Source organism: Oryzias latipes, chromosome 17, assembly GCF_002234675.1.
Source record: "Oryzias latipes chromosome 17, ASM223467v1".
NCBI lineage: Eukaryota > Metazoa > Chordata > Actinopteri > Beloniformes > Adrianichthyidae > Oryzias > Oryzias latipes.
Window position 1 is genome coordinate 2159192 of NC_019875.2, and position 12843 is coordinate 2172034.

At 42.8% G+C, this 12843-nt stretch overlaps 1 protein-coding gene across 2 annotated transcripts in view; it reads right to left on the reverse strand.

The window, feature by feature from the left end:
• Positions 1-3128: 3128 nt before the first annotated feature.
• The window catches only part of LOC105358390 (acyl-coenzyme A thioesterase 5-like), a 37377-nt gene continuing 27662 nt past the window's right edge, over positions 3129-12843 (reverse strand). For both annotated transcript variants that reach the window (XM_023965277.1, XM_023965278.1), the window contains exons 3-4: positions 7255-7442; positions 3129-4318 (exon numbers count right to left, since the gene is read on the reverse strand). In XM_023965277.1, the coding sequence (XP_023821045.1) occupies positions 3731-4318; positions 7255-7442 (776 nt within the window). In that variant the 3' untranslated portion in view covers positions 3129-3730. The remainder of the gene's footprint in view (positions 4319-7254; positions 7443-12843) is intronic.

Consider the following 12843-nt stretch of genomic DNA (forward strand, 5'->3'; position numbering starts at 1 on the left):
CCAGGATTCGATTCCTAGAGGGGAATGAACAATGTTATTAGGCAAATTTATGACCACTCTTGATGAAAGTGATACTCTTCAGTCACCCCTAAAGCGTGAGTCGACAATTAGAAGCGAGACTGAGTCAGGTTGCCTGAATAACAATATGACTTTGAATGTTACCAGAGACATGTTGCTAACAGCGCAACAAAACAATCCTACACTTGCTGCTTGTTTTTTTTCTTCTGTGGATAACGGAGGGGTACAATCAGAATCAGCTTTATTGGCCAAGTACAGTGCATGTACAAGGAATTTGGCTTCGGTGTCTTGTGCTTTCGTGCAAACTAGAAAGATATAAAAAAGTGTAAGGAGTAAGACAAGAGAGGATAAATAATAAAAAGAAAGTACTATGAGGTGTACGATAGTGTTAAATGCAGAGCTAAAGTCCACAAATAGGACCTGTGTATACGTGTCTGCAGAGTCAAGGTGGTGCAGGATGTAGTGGAGAGCCATGTTGACTGCGTCATCCCCTGACCTGTTTGCTCTGTAGGCAAACTCCAGGGGGTCCAGCAGAGGGTCAGTGATGACCTTCAGGTGGTCCAGCACCAGTCGTTCAAAAGATTTCATGACCACCGAGGTCAGGGTGACTGGTCTGTAGTCATTTAATCCTGTGACTGGGGACTTCTTGGGGACGGGGATGATGGTGGAGAGTTTGAGACAAGCAGGGACCACACATATCTCCAGGGAGCTGTTGAAGATCCTGGTGAAGATGGGAGCTAGCTAGTCAGCACAGACTTTCAGGCAGGAGGGAATGATGGCTGAGGGGGAAGGTGAAGTTCTTTCAAACCTTGAGTAAAAGTCGGTACGTTCCCCAGCCAGGTGTTAACTGTCTGAGGGGCGGGGGAGTGGTCTCCAAGCCTTTCCAAACTGCAGTAGAGTTGTTGGCAGAAAACTGGTCCGTCAACTTTGCAGTGTAGGTCCTCTTTGCAGCCTTGATCTCCTTTGTCAGCTTATTCCTGGCCTGCTTGTACTGGTCCCAATCACCACTCCTGTAGGCCTTTTCCTTGTCCTGATGTAGTTGCCTCAGCTTAGCAGTGAACAAAAGTTTGTTGTTGCTGAATGTGAAGAAGGTTTTGGTCTGCACACACATGTCCTCACAAAAACTGAGGTAGGATGTCAGTGTCAGTGAGTTCATCCAGGTCTGAAGCAGCAGCCTCGAAGACGCTCCAGTCAGTGCAGTCAAAGCAGGCTTGCAGTTGCATCTTTAATTCGACCATCTCTTCACGGTAGTCACTATGGGCTTAGCTCATTTCAGCTTTTGCCTATATGTTGGAATTAGATAGACTAGGCAGTGGTCGGAAAGTCCCAGGGCAGCGAGGGGAACAGAATGATATGCGTCCTTTATTGTCATGTAGCAGTGGTCAGAAATGTTCAAGCCTCTGGTGGGACAAGTCCCGTGCTGTTTGTATTTGGGTATTTCAACCTTGAGGTTAGCTCTGTTAAAATCCCAGAGTATAATCAGCAGACAGTCCGGGTGTTTTTTTTCTACGTCTGTAATATGGTCAGCGAGTTGCTGTAACGCCTCCGTTACGCACGCCTGTGGTGGAATGTAAACACCGACCAGCACGAACAAGGAAAACTCCCATGGAGGATAGAAGGGTCCACAGTTTATGAAAAAAATCTCCAAGTGCTGGCTGCATGTCTTCTTTAGCACAGTGACACCTTAACCTTCGTTTAAGTAGAAGCATGTTCCACCTCCCTTTGATTTTTCCCCGACAGCGCGGTCCGCGCGGTACAGCTGGAAGCCCGGCAGATGTAGTGCGTTTTCCGGGATGTGTTCACTGAGCCAGGTTTCAGTGAAGCACAAGGCGGAGGAGCAGCCAAAATCCGAGTTTTTGTTTAGGAGAAGCAGCAGTTCGTCCACTTTGTTAGCCAGAGAGCGGACATTTCCAAGGTGTATTGCCGGCAAAGCTGTCATGGTGCCTCTGTCAGCTCTCCTCCCCCTCCCCTCTCTGCTTGGCTCCTGATGCGACACAGCTGCGACCACTCACCTCATCACCTGCCTGGCTTCAAAAGGAGATGCAGCTCCAGTATTCATCGCTAGTTCGTTACCCCTGATGGTGCATAGTTTGACCATTAGTTTTCTCACTCTTGTATTCATGCCTATGCCTAAGTCTCGCTCTCTGTATTATTCCCAGGACTTCATTACCACGAGTGGTCGCCTGTGAGTCATCAGCTCTCCCGGATCCAAGCCTCTGCCATCTACCAGCCACGTTTCAAGCCTCAGCCTGCCACCAGATAAACCACGAGCCTCTGCCGAACTTCCAGTCACGTCACGAGCCACAGTCGTATCCTCCAGTCAAGTCACGTGCCACGGACTAACCTCCAGTCACGCCACGAGTCACCATCTGGTCTCCCCGCTTCGCCAACAACCTCTGGACCAAGAACAAATAAATTTTATTACTCACCCCTTAACTCAACTTTGTTTTCCTTCCGGGTTTCAGCGCCTGGGTCTGTCTCGTCGAGCTATCCATGACAAGAGCGGTGCGTAAACGACGCTGCCTTCGTTTGACGAGCGCGCCTGCCCGCTTACCGCATTGATGCTGCTTTCTAAGTCCGCACAGGGCTGCTGCACCTCCGATTAGGATCTCCAAAAATCTACCCGTGTGCGTGAAAACAGGAGAAAAAAGTCTGGAACTGGATTGCCCGATGTGCAAAAGCTCTTCTCCGCAAAATGTAATTGGAGAGGCAGAGCGGAGAGCAACGCCAAAAGGGAAAGAAATAAAAAGTACGAGAGAGTGCAGCACAGAGGCAGCCATCCACAGCGCCATCATGGTGAATTCATTTGCATTCTTTTTACATTCCATCATCCATCTTAGAAGAACATAAACACTCACTCGAGCACAGGTGCTATTTCACCCTTGCACAAATAGTTTGTGTGACTGAATGAAATGTTTCACATGTGTTAGTCTAAGTAATGCTGTTCCCCTTTTTCGTTAGTATACTCTGGAAATAAAAAAAAGCACATTATTTTGGCGCTGCTTGTGTCTGACCCATCAATCTACACCTGACTACACATTTTGTAATATAAAAACTCAAGTTTGGTATAAACAGTGATTGTGTCTGAAAAGAAATTAACGAGCAATAAGCCACTGACACAAAAGACCACACTTTATTGGAAAACTTGCAAATATAATCAATTAAAAGGCCTATTGATAAAGAAAAAGGCTACATACATTACAAAACATTAAAATAATTATAAAATATATAACAATACAGATCATACTAAGGGGTAGACCCACATTAAGACTCATTTAAATGTTAAAACAACTCCAACTTCGTGTTCTCATTCAGTCTCGCGTCAGCTCAGCGTTCACTTTCATCTCACCGCCTGCTCTCGCCAATTTTTCCGCAGATTGGGCAATGTCATTACATTCTCTTATATACAAACTCAAGTTTGGCATAAGCAGTGATTGTGTCTGAAAAGAAATCAACGAGCAATAAGCCACTGACACAAAAGGCCACACTTTATTGGAAATCTTGCAAATAGAAAAAGGGTAAAATGGAAATATCTTAAAGAGACGAGGCTTAAGTGATTTTGGGACTTCTTCCCCATTGTACTCTTGAAAAGAAGCGTAGATTTACAATATCAACGTAGATTGACGTGACTACAGTAATCAATAAAATTACAATGACTTTAATGTTGAAAGTCATAATTATTTTTCACTTCGTTTAAATCTATCATTTGACATTATTCTTCACAAGTCACATGACTTCTTAAGAACTCCTGGATCTTCTTCCACAGGTGAACTTCAGCTGCCACGTGGGCCCTTGGTACGCCCCCCCACAGTATTGCCGTTTTTAAAAATATGTGGAAACTGGAGTGGCAGAACGGTCCATAAGGGGGCTCTAGCAAGTGTCCAGCTCTTGGATAACACACACTCTCAAAGTTTTTCTTCCCATGACGCTTCAGTCTCTCCATCATTTCCATCATGTAAATGTTGCTGTCCCAATTAAGGTCGTCCTCTGAGGCCACAAAAAGGAAATGTGTGTTTGCTTGTTCAATGGGGATTAAAGTAGCTCTGTTCTCCTCTTTTAGAGGATCATGCATGGCGTACTTTGCAATGAAAATTCCTGACTCAGCAGGAATTAATTTCTCCATGTCAATCATTAATGCAGGGAGAATTTGTTTTTTCTTATAGAACAGAGGTAATACAGTGTTGGCTGAACAGCCACTGATCCAAACCACAGCCTCCACACCCGGGACAAAAGCAGCGAGAGAAAGGGCAACATCTGCTGACTTTGATCTTGAAATAATACCAATCCGTTTACTGCCCACCTGCAATCAAAGCAGAAGATAAGACACATAAATAAAATGAACATTTCAAGCAATTAATCAAACTGAACTTCATACATTTGAAGTCCCACTATCTGTCACACACCTTGGTGTGCAAAATTTGTTCTCTGCATTTTACCCATCCCCTGGGGGAGCGGTGAGCAGCAGCTGGGCAGTGGTCAGGAGCCAGTAGCCCAAGGACCCCCACTGCATGGGTTTATTCCTCACCATTGATATGGCAATTGCCCCCAGTACCATTGCTCATACCAGGAATCAAACCCTGGATTCCTGTGTAGCAGCCCTCTACCTTACCAACAGAGCTATTTAATATTTAACCATTTAATGTCTGAGCTTTGCCTCTAGTGTTGATTTTTCTTGAACTACTTTTCCAACCGTTTACTCGATTAACATATTTCAAGTAGATTTGAAAGTTGAGAAAAGCAGCTTTGCGCTGAAAAGCCAAAACTTTTCAGTAATAAATGGTAAACTCAATAAAAATGAGTCCTTCATCAAACCAAATCATTTCAGTAACTGTCAGTTACCTAGAGAGTGCAAAGTAATCCAACTTTGGAGGCCTGAAGTTGGATAATCAAACAAAAAAGTCACATTAGACATTCCATATTTATGTAACAGATAATAAAAAATATACATGTAAGTGAAAAAGTTTTCTGATTTGTAAAAATGCATAAAAAGCAAATTTGTAGCTTTCCTTTTTTTCATATAGAAGATCTTGTTAGTCCAAGTTTTGAGAAAAACTGTAGTCCTGAGAAAACTCAATTCATGCTAAAACTATCTATAACCCTTGTGCTATCTTAGATGACCCCACCCTTACACTGACGTGTTCTCCTACCATGACAAAGGTGGATAAAGGTGGAAAGATTTCATGTAATCCATGGACACCAGTGAAGATCACAAATCATTGAAGAAAAAAGGTTCAGAGCACTGTCTAGTGGGTCTAGAAGACCCAACTCCCTATGTTAAAATGCCTAGGATAGCACGAGGGTTAAGGGCACAAAGTGAGGCTGTCACAACCCAATCAATGGAAAATCAGGCCTAATCAGGTAGTTTGCAGACTCGAATGAAATCGGATCCTGATCATAGATCGGAACTATATTTTATTCCTGTTAATATGATCAGTGGATTTCAAGCCTAATGGATAAATACTCTACTTGAATTCTGCATATTATGAACAATCACAATATTTTATTTGTTGTAAAGCACAGCAGAAAACTGCACTAGTTTCAGCAAGAGGTGCACAAAAACATTTAGCTATACTGTCACAGACTCTGATTCCTGGCTCAATAAATCTTTTGATAAAGATTTCAAATTGACAGAAAGTGTCTTAGGCTATGCCTTGATTCAAACAACGACCTACGAAGACCTTTCTGAATCAAAAAGATCAGGTTTTTGTCTGTTTTAATAAGACTGGCTCTCTCTGTAACACCAAAAAAGAAATGGCAATGAGACAGCTGCCAAGGGACTGTTGCTGTTAACGGAAACTCATTGCTCTTAAGTTTTGATAATTTTTGATAACTAAACCAAATATGATCAAATATGTCCAATAACTCTGAAGATATTAAAGCTAAAGTGACCATACTTTCTCACATGACTACTTATCACCAATTTCTACTATTTATTAGTTAAGAATGTTTTACACATTTTTTATCTGATTGTTCAAATTACTCCACATAAGCACACTGTTTAATTTGTAAATGACAACAGAGTGTGAATAAAATAAAAATAGGGGCCAACCATTTTTTTTTTTTTTGCTGTTTTCAATTTTTGAAAATGTTTTACCAAAGTATTAGATTGGGATTCTGTATCACCAAATTCTCAAAGTCAAATGTGAATCAGGATGGGGCCAAAAAACCCCAGAGCGGGACATCCCTTGCAGGAAGAATAATCATTTTTATTATTTTTTTTAAAATCTTGACTTGTGTACTTATCTCTCACACGTGGGAGTAATCTCTATGTTACAGTTCTGACAGGTGCATTTTCTTTTAGAATTTGTACATTTCAAGCAATCAAAACAAAGAAAGAAGACCCCAAAAAAACACTAGTCACTTAATTAGACACACTCGTCCTACTGCTTGTTAACACAAATCTCTAATCTGCTACAGTTCAAAATGAGCATCAGAAAGGGGTAGATAGGTGATTTAAGTGACTTTGAACGTGGCATAGTTGTTGGTGCCAGTCGGGCTGATCTGAGTATTTTAGAAACTAGTGATCTACTTTTTCATGCACAACCATCTTTAGGGTTTACAGAAAGTGGTCCAAAAAAGGGAAATTATCCAGTGATAATAGTTCATGTTTATTATCCAGTTCTTTGGCCAGAAATGCCAAAGTTGAAATATCCAGACTGGTTCCAGCAGATAGATACGCAACAGTAACTCAAATAACACTAGTAAAAATAGAGGTACAGTTGTGCTCTTAATTTTACATACCCTGGAAGAAATTGTGATTTAAATATTTTTGGAGGGTTTTTAAAACACACAGTAACAGTGGCACGGGTGGTTGAGCAGGTTGTCAAAGGAGTCAGCAGTTCGATCCCCGCTCCCCTCAGCCAACTGTCGTTGTGTCCTTGGGCGAGACATTTAACCCTCCCTGCCTCCAGTGTGACTCCACTGGTGTGTGAATGTGTATGAATGTCCTGGTGATGGTCAGAGGGGCCGTAGGAGTGAACTGGCAGCCATGCCTCTGTCATCACCAAGTCTGAATGAGGAGTGAATGAATAATGGACACTTTGTAAGAACTTTGAGCATCTGGAAAAGCGCAGATAAATCGAACCCATTATTATTATTAAAAACTAATCACACATTTAATGTCAAATTAATAACATTCATATTTTAATGTAACTCTATATTTCCAAGATCACACTGTTCCTCATTGGTTTGAAATACTTTCCAACATGTGAGTCATTATTAGATGAAATTTGTTACCTTTGGTTGTTGCAGCAAGAAATTAATTGCTTCCTCAAAAGGGTCCAGGTGTATCATTTTCAAGTTATCTGTTTTTTTATGAGTTACTGGAACTGTGAGAACCACAAATCCTTTATCGGCCAGCAGAGCTGCTCTTTTCTCTGACATCATGGTGCACAGATCCAACACAGCAGGGAATGGACCTTTTCCTACAAGAAACAGAAAAGGTGCTTTGAAAATAGTTGTGATTTTTTTGCCTTTATTTTGAAAAGATGTACACTGCTTTAATGCATCTATCTTCAAGTCTCATGTTTTACAATTTGAAAGCCTGTTTATCACCCATTTTGAATGGAACCACGTTAGAGAGGATAGCGCCCGTGTGGCGTTAGCAGGAGAGCTGAGCAAGTGGGTTGTGCTCATAAAATAATTATTTGCCAACCAACTAATTCTTCTTTGTAGCTTGTTTAGTGTTTGATGGTTTTGATGTTTCAAACAAGAAAAATTGTCATTTAAGTGATTCATATTTTATCAAACTGGATCTGTCAAGTCAAATCGACTAGGCCCCCGATTCAAGTCCCGGCTGGGGGACCTGGGACAGAACACCAATGGGGGACCTTTCTGTGTGGAGTTTGCATGTTCTCGCAATGCATGCGTGGGTTTCTTCCAGGGACTCCGGCTTCCTCTCATCGTCCAAAAGCATGCTCCATAGGTTAATTGGTTACTCCAAATTTTCCCTTGTTGTTAATGTGAGTGTGGAATGGTGTGTGATTTGTGTGGCCGTGTGAAAGACTCTAGACATGTCCAGGATGCCTTTGTCAACGAGTGGCTCAGGCAGACCCATGACCCCGAAAGGTACTGTTAAGAATAGTTAGAAACTCCCTTTAACTTTTTATTACACTAATGGTTCAAACTTAATTCATTAAGCACATATTATCATCTCAAAATTATATTACATTTAACAGCCAACTATTTTCTCACAGTTTCTTCCCATCCTCCCTTTTTTTTCTTTTGTGTGTGCTAGTGTATGTGTTCTGCTAAGCATCCGTGAAAGTCTCAGAGATATCTTTGTCTAACCTTGAAGCACCTCGCCTGCAGCAGCCTGTGGGTGTGCTTTTCACATCATTGTCCATCGTATAATCTTCTGAATATGCAAATGCAGGGTTTTTATACCAAGCCCATCTTCCTGAACCTCGGTGTACGGACTTTGAATGCATCCTGTTCATCTGTCTGTATCCCTCGTACAACCTGTCTGTGCTGCTTGTACGAAGTAAACTTCCACAAAAGATACGTATCTGTCTCAGAGTCATTATTGATTTGTTTATGTGTGCAGGAAACTGTGGGTACAAACCTTAAACCTTCCTTTTTACAGTCCTAATTAGAAAAAACAGTTTCCCTTACATTTGGTCCTTCGAGCTGGCCAGCGGGTGCCCTGGACATCGCTGGAACCCTTTTGGGAGGTGGTAATCCGAAACCTGCGCACGGTTTGAGACCACAACCTCAGCATTGACTCATCCGACTTCAGAATCGGCGGCCCTGCCCCCGGATCCCGTGATGCCCTCAGCGACGTCGGACCCTCATCAAATAATCTGGTTATTGACTTGAAACTCTCAATCCCGACCAGAAGATCTCTGTCGGTGACCTGGTTTTCCTGAAGGCAATTCAACGGACTGATTGGTCACAACAGAGGTGGACCCTCCAAGTTATCCTCGCCACGCCAACTATGGTCCGCATTGCTGAACGACCCTCCTGGATTCACGTAAGCCACTGTATATTGTTGAGAGACTACGAGACTGACATTTTGAGACACACCAGTGGTTAAGTCCAACTACAAAGCCGCAGTGTGACACTACTTCTGGCAAAGGGCGCCCCCTGGAGTGTCTCCTCTGGCACTGCTCTCTTCCAGCTACAGTGAGCTTCAAACCAGTTAACATGGGTCCAGCTGTTCTTCGTGGTCTCATCTGTCTGTGGACTGCTTTTCTGCTCATATGCGCAATCCTTCTTCTCTGGTACTGTGAATCAGATCCACAAATCCACTCCCAGACTGAACCAACATTGATGCCGACACCACGTGACTGGGTTCCCCGGGTTAAAAGATACCTAGTGGACCCCGTCGATCATCAGGATAATTACTGTTAAAGTCACAGCTTCTTCCTACAATGCCACTGACTGCTATGTTTGTTCTTTTGTTCCTCACCATGGACATCACAATCCCACGATCTCACCCAGGCCTGTCACTGTACTACAGATGCTCATGTTTTTTGTTCGCTTTTCAACTGGTTTAACTAAGATCGATAAGAAAAACATTTTTCCTGATGTTACCATTTCCTTTTCTGCCGAGACAACATGGAGACGACCTACCCAATTTTCCAAAACATCTCAAAAAAACAATTTAAAGGGTTTGGCTTTTGCTAGGTGGCCCGGGACAGCACCATTCTGCATTAAGAGTAAATGTGATAAATGTGCTGTTCATTTTTTGGGACACTCCCACTGTATCGACACTATTGTCGTTCCTGGCTGCAACTCAACTACTGCTTCTTTAAGTGGAATGCACTGGAGCTACAACGCGTCCATGCTTTCTAAACACAGACTTCTCTCTCACAGATTGATCTTCAATTACACTGCCATTCGTATCCGCGCTGGTCTACGTAAACCTGCTTCAATTTCAGCTGCCCTCACATATGTTCCCGGACCACAAGGCTTTCCCTGTCCTCCTGAGTATGTTTGGACCTGCGGTCTTAACACTTACTTGTGGCTTCCTGAAAATTGGTGTGGTACCTGCAACCTGGCTGAAATTATTCCAGCATCTCTCGTTTTTCGAAAGACTGACCCTGACACTATTTCCTCTATTGCTCAGCTGTCCAGATGACATCATGACACTTGCCAACACGAGCATCTCCCTGCTATCTCCCTGCGACGAATCCATGATTATTGTTCTACTTTTATCCCCTCTTCCTCTGCAAATCTCACTCACATCATTAATGATGTCAAGAACCTTAAATCACACATCTCTTCTCGGATGACTGACACCTCCTGGTCTTGGTCCCCACTTTATTGGTTCACTTCTGGACCTTAGTGGAGTGTGCTGATGAAACTAGTCACTCCTGTCCTCTGTGTGTTGTTTTTCTTTTTTCTTTTCGTCATCTGTGTGATTCCCTGTTTCAAATCAATGATCAACAAGATGCTGTCATGCCGTACAATGTACACTGCGCGAAAAGAGCCAGAATCCTCAATATCTGTAGTGGATACTTTCTTAGATATCTTAAGAATCTGGCCCATTTCTAATGCATATCCAGACATGCAGCATATCTGAAGATATCCGGGCAAAAGATACTGGTTGTGTCTTATTTTGGTCATATCCAAGTTCCGAAATGACCTGAAATCAAATCTGGAAATATCTGGAGTAAAGATACTGAAGAAGGTAAATATCCTGTAATATCTGTAGTGTATACTTATCTAAGTGTTGAGGCATTTCTGGTGCATATCCAGACATGCAGCATATCTGAAGGTATCCGGGCAGAAGATACTGGTTGTGTCTTATTTTGGTCATATCCAAGTTTCGAATATGACCTGAAGTCAAATCTGGAAATATCTGGAGTAAAGATACTGAAGAAGGTAAATATCCTGTAGTATCTGTAGTGTATACTTATCTAAGTGTTGAGGCATTTCTGGTGCATATCCAGACATGCAGCATATCTGAAGGTATCCGGGCAGAAGATACTGGTTGTGTCTTATTTTGGTCATATCCAAGTTTCGAATATGACCTGAAGTCAAATCTGGAAATATCTGGAGTAAAGATACTGAAGAAGGTAAATATCCTGTAGTATCTGTAGTGTATACTTATCTAAGTGTTGAGGCATTTCTGGTGCATATCCAGACATGCAGCATATCTGAAGATATCCGGGCAGAAGATACTGGTTGTGTCTTATTTTGTCCATTTCCAAGTTCCGAATATGACTTGAAGTCAAATCTGGAAATATCTGGAGTAAAGATACTGAAGAAGGTAAATATCCTGTAGTATCTGTAGTGTATACTTATCTAAGTGTTGAGGCATTTCTGGTGCATATCCAGACATGCAGCATATCTGAAGGTATCCGGGCAGAAGATACTGGTTGTGTCTTATTTTGGTCATATCCAAGTTTCGAATATGACCTGAAGTCAAATCTGGAAATATCTGGAGTAAAGATACTGAAGAAGGTAAATATCCTGTAGTATCTGTAGTGTATACGTATCTAAGTGTTGAGGCATTTCTGGTGCATATCCAGACATGCAGCATATCTGAAGATATCCGGGCAGAAGATACTGGTTGTGTCTTATTTTGGCCATTTCCAAGTTCCGAATTTGACTTGAAGTCAAATCTGGAAATATCTGGAGTAAAGATACTGAAGAAGGTAAATATCCTGTAGTATCTGTAGTGTATACTTATCTAAGTGTTGAGGCATTTCTGGTGCATATCCAGACATGCAGCATATCTGAAGATATCCGGGCAGAAGATACTGGTTGTGTCTTATTTTGGCCATTTCCAAGTTCCGAATATGACTTGAAGTCAAATCTGGAAATATCTGGAGTAAAGATACTGAAGAAGGTAAATATCCTGTAGTATCTGTAGTGTATACTTATCTAAGTGTTGAGGTATTTCTGGTGCATATCCTCCGCAGTTACCATTGCCGCTGTAGGTACCATAACCGTTCGGCCTGGAACTTCCCTTCGGGGTCCTTCGACTAGTGCTGACGTTACATTATGTGATTTGCTGTGTGTTGGTCTGATGACGTGTCAGACAGTGATTGGTCTGGACAATTTACGATACTATCTATCTATTTACCAAGGCTGTGTCCCACCAAGGTGGGGTAGCCTAGACAGGGCAGACAATTTTAACTCCCTCCTTCTCTTCCCCAAACCCTCCGCCTTCAGTGTGTGCGGGTGTGTGCGCTGGTGTGTGTGTGTGACACTGGTCTAAGGCCTGGTCTAAGCCACACCACACTGCACCAGGGTCAGCTGCACACTCCAGTGTGGGCACCTCCACAGCAGGGCCTCAACCAAGGCTGGTTTCCCCTTGCCGCTTCATCCCAAGACCAGACCTCTACCACACCCATCCATTCATTCATACCCAAACTCTCGCCACCCATCCCTGTCCTGAGCAGCCTCTCTCCCCTGCACCACAGTCATCCCTCTTGCATTCAGCGCTCTCCTTACACCCTCCGTCCATCCCATTCGTGGTCTTCCTCTCATTCTCACTCCACTCACATCAGATTCATATACCCTTTTCACCAAACGCTCCCTTTCCATTCTTTCAACATGTCCAAACCATCCCAGTGCCTTTTGCTCTGCTCTATAGGCCAACTCTCGCATCAGACCAGTTCTCTCTCGGATAACTTCATTTCTCACACGATCCATACGCGTCACACCACACATACTCCTCAAACATCTCATCTCAACTACATTCAGCTTCCTCTTTTCCGCCACCTTCAGACTCTGTTTCAGCCCCATATAACACTGCAGGCACCACCACACCCTCATAGAATCTCTGTTTCGCATGCTTTTCCAGTGATCTACATTCAATCACTCTCTTCATCCCCCCCCCATATCTTTCGTACTTCGTTCATTCTAAACTCT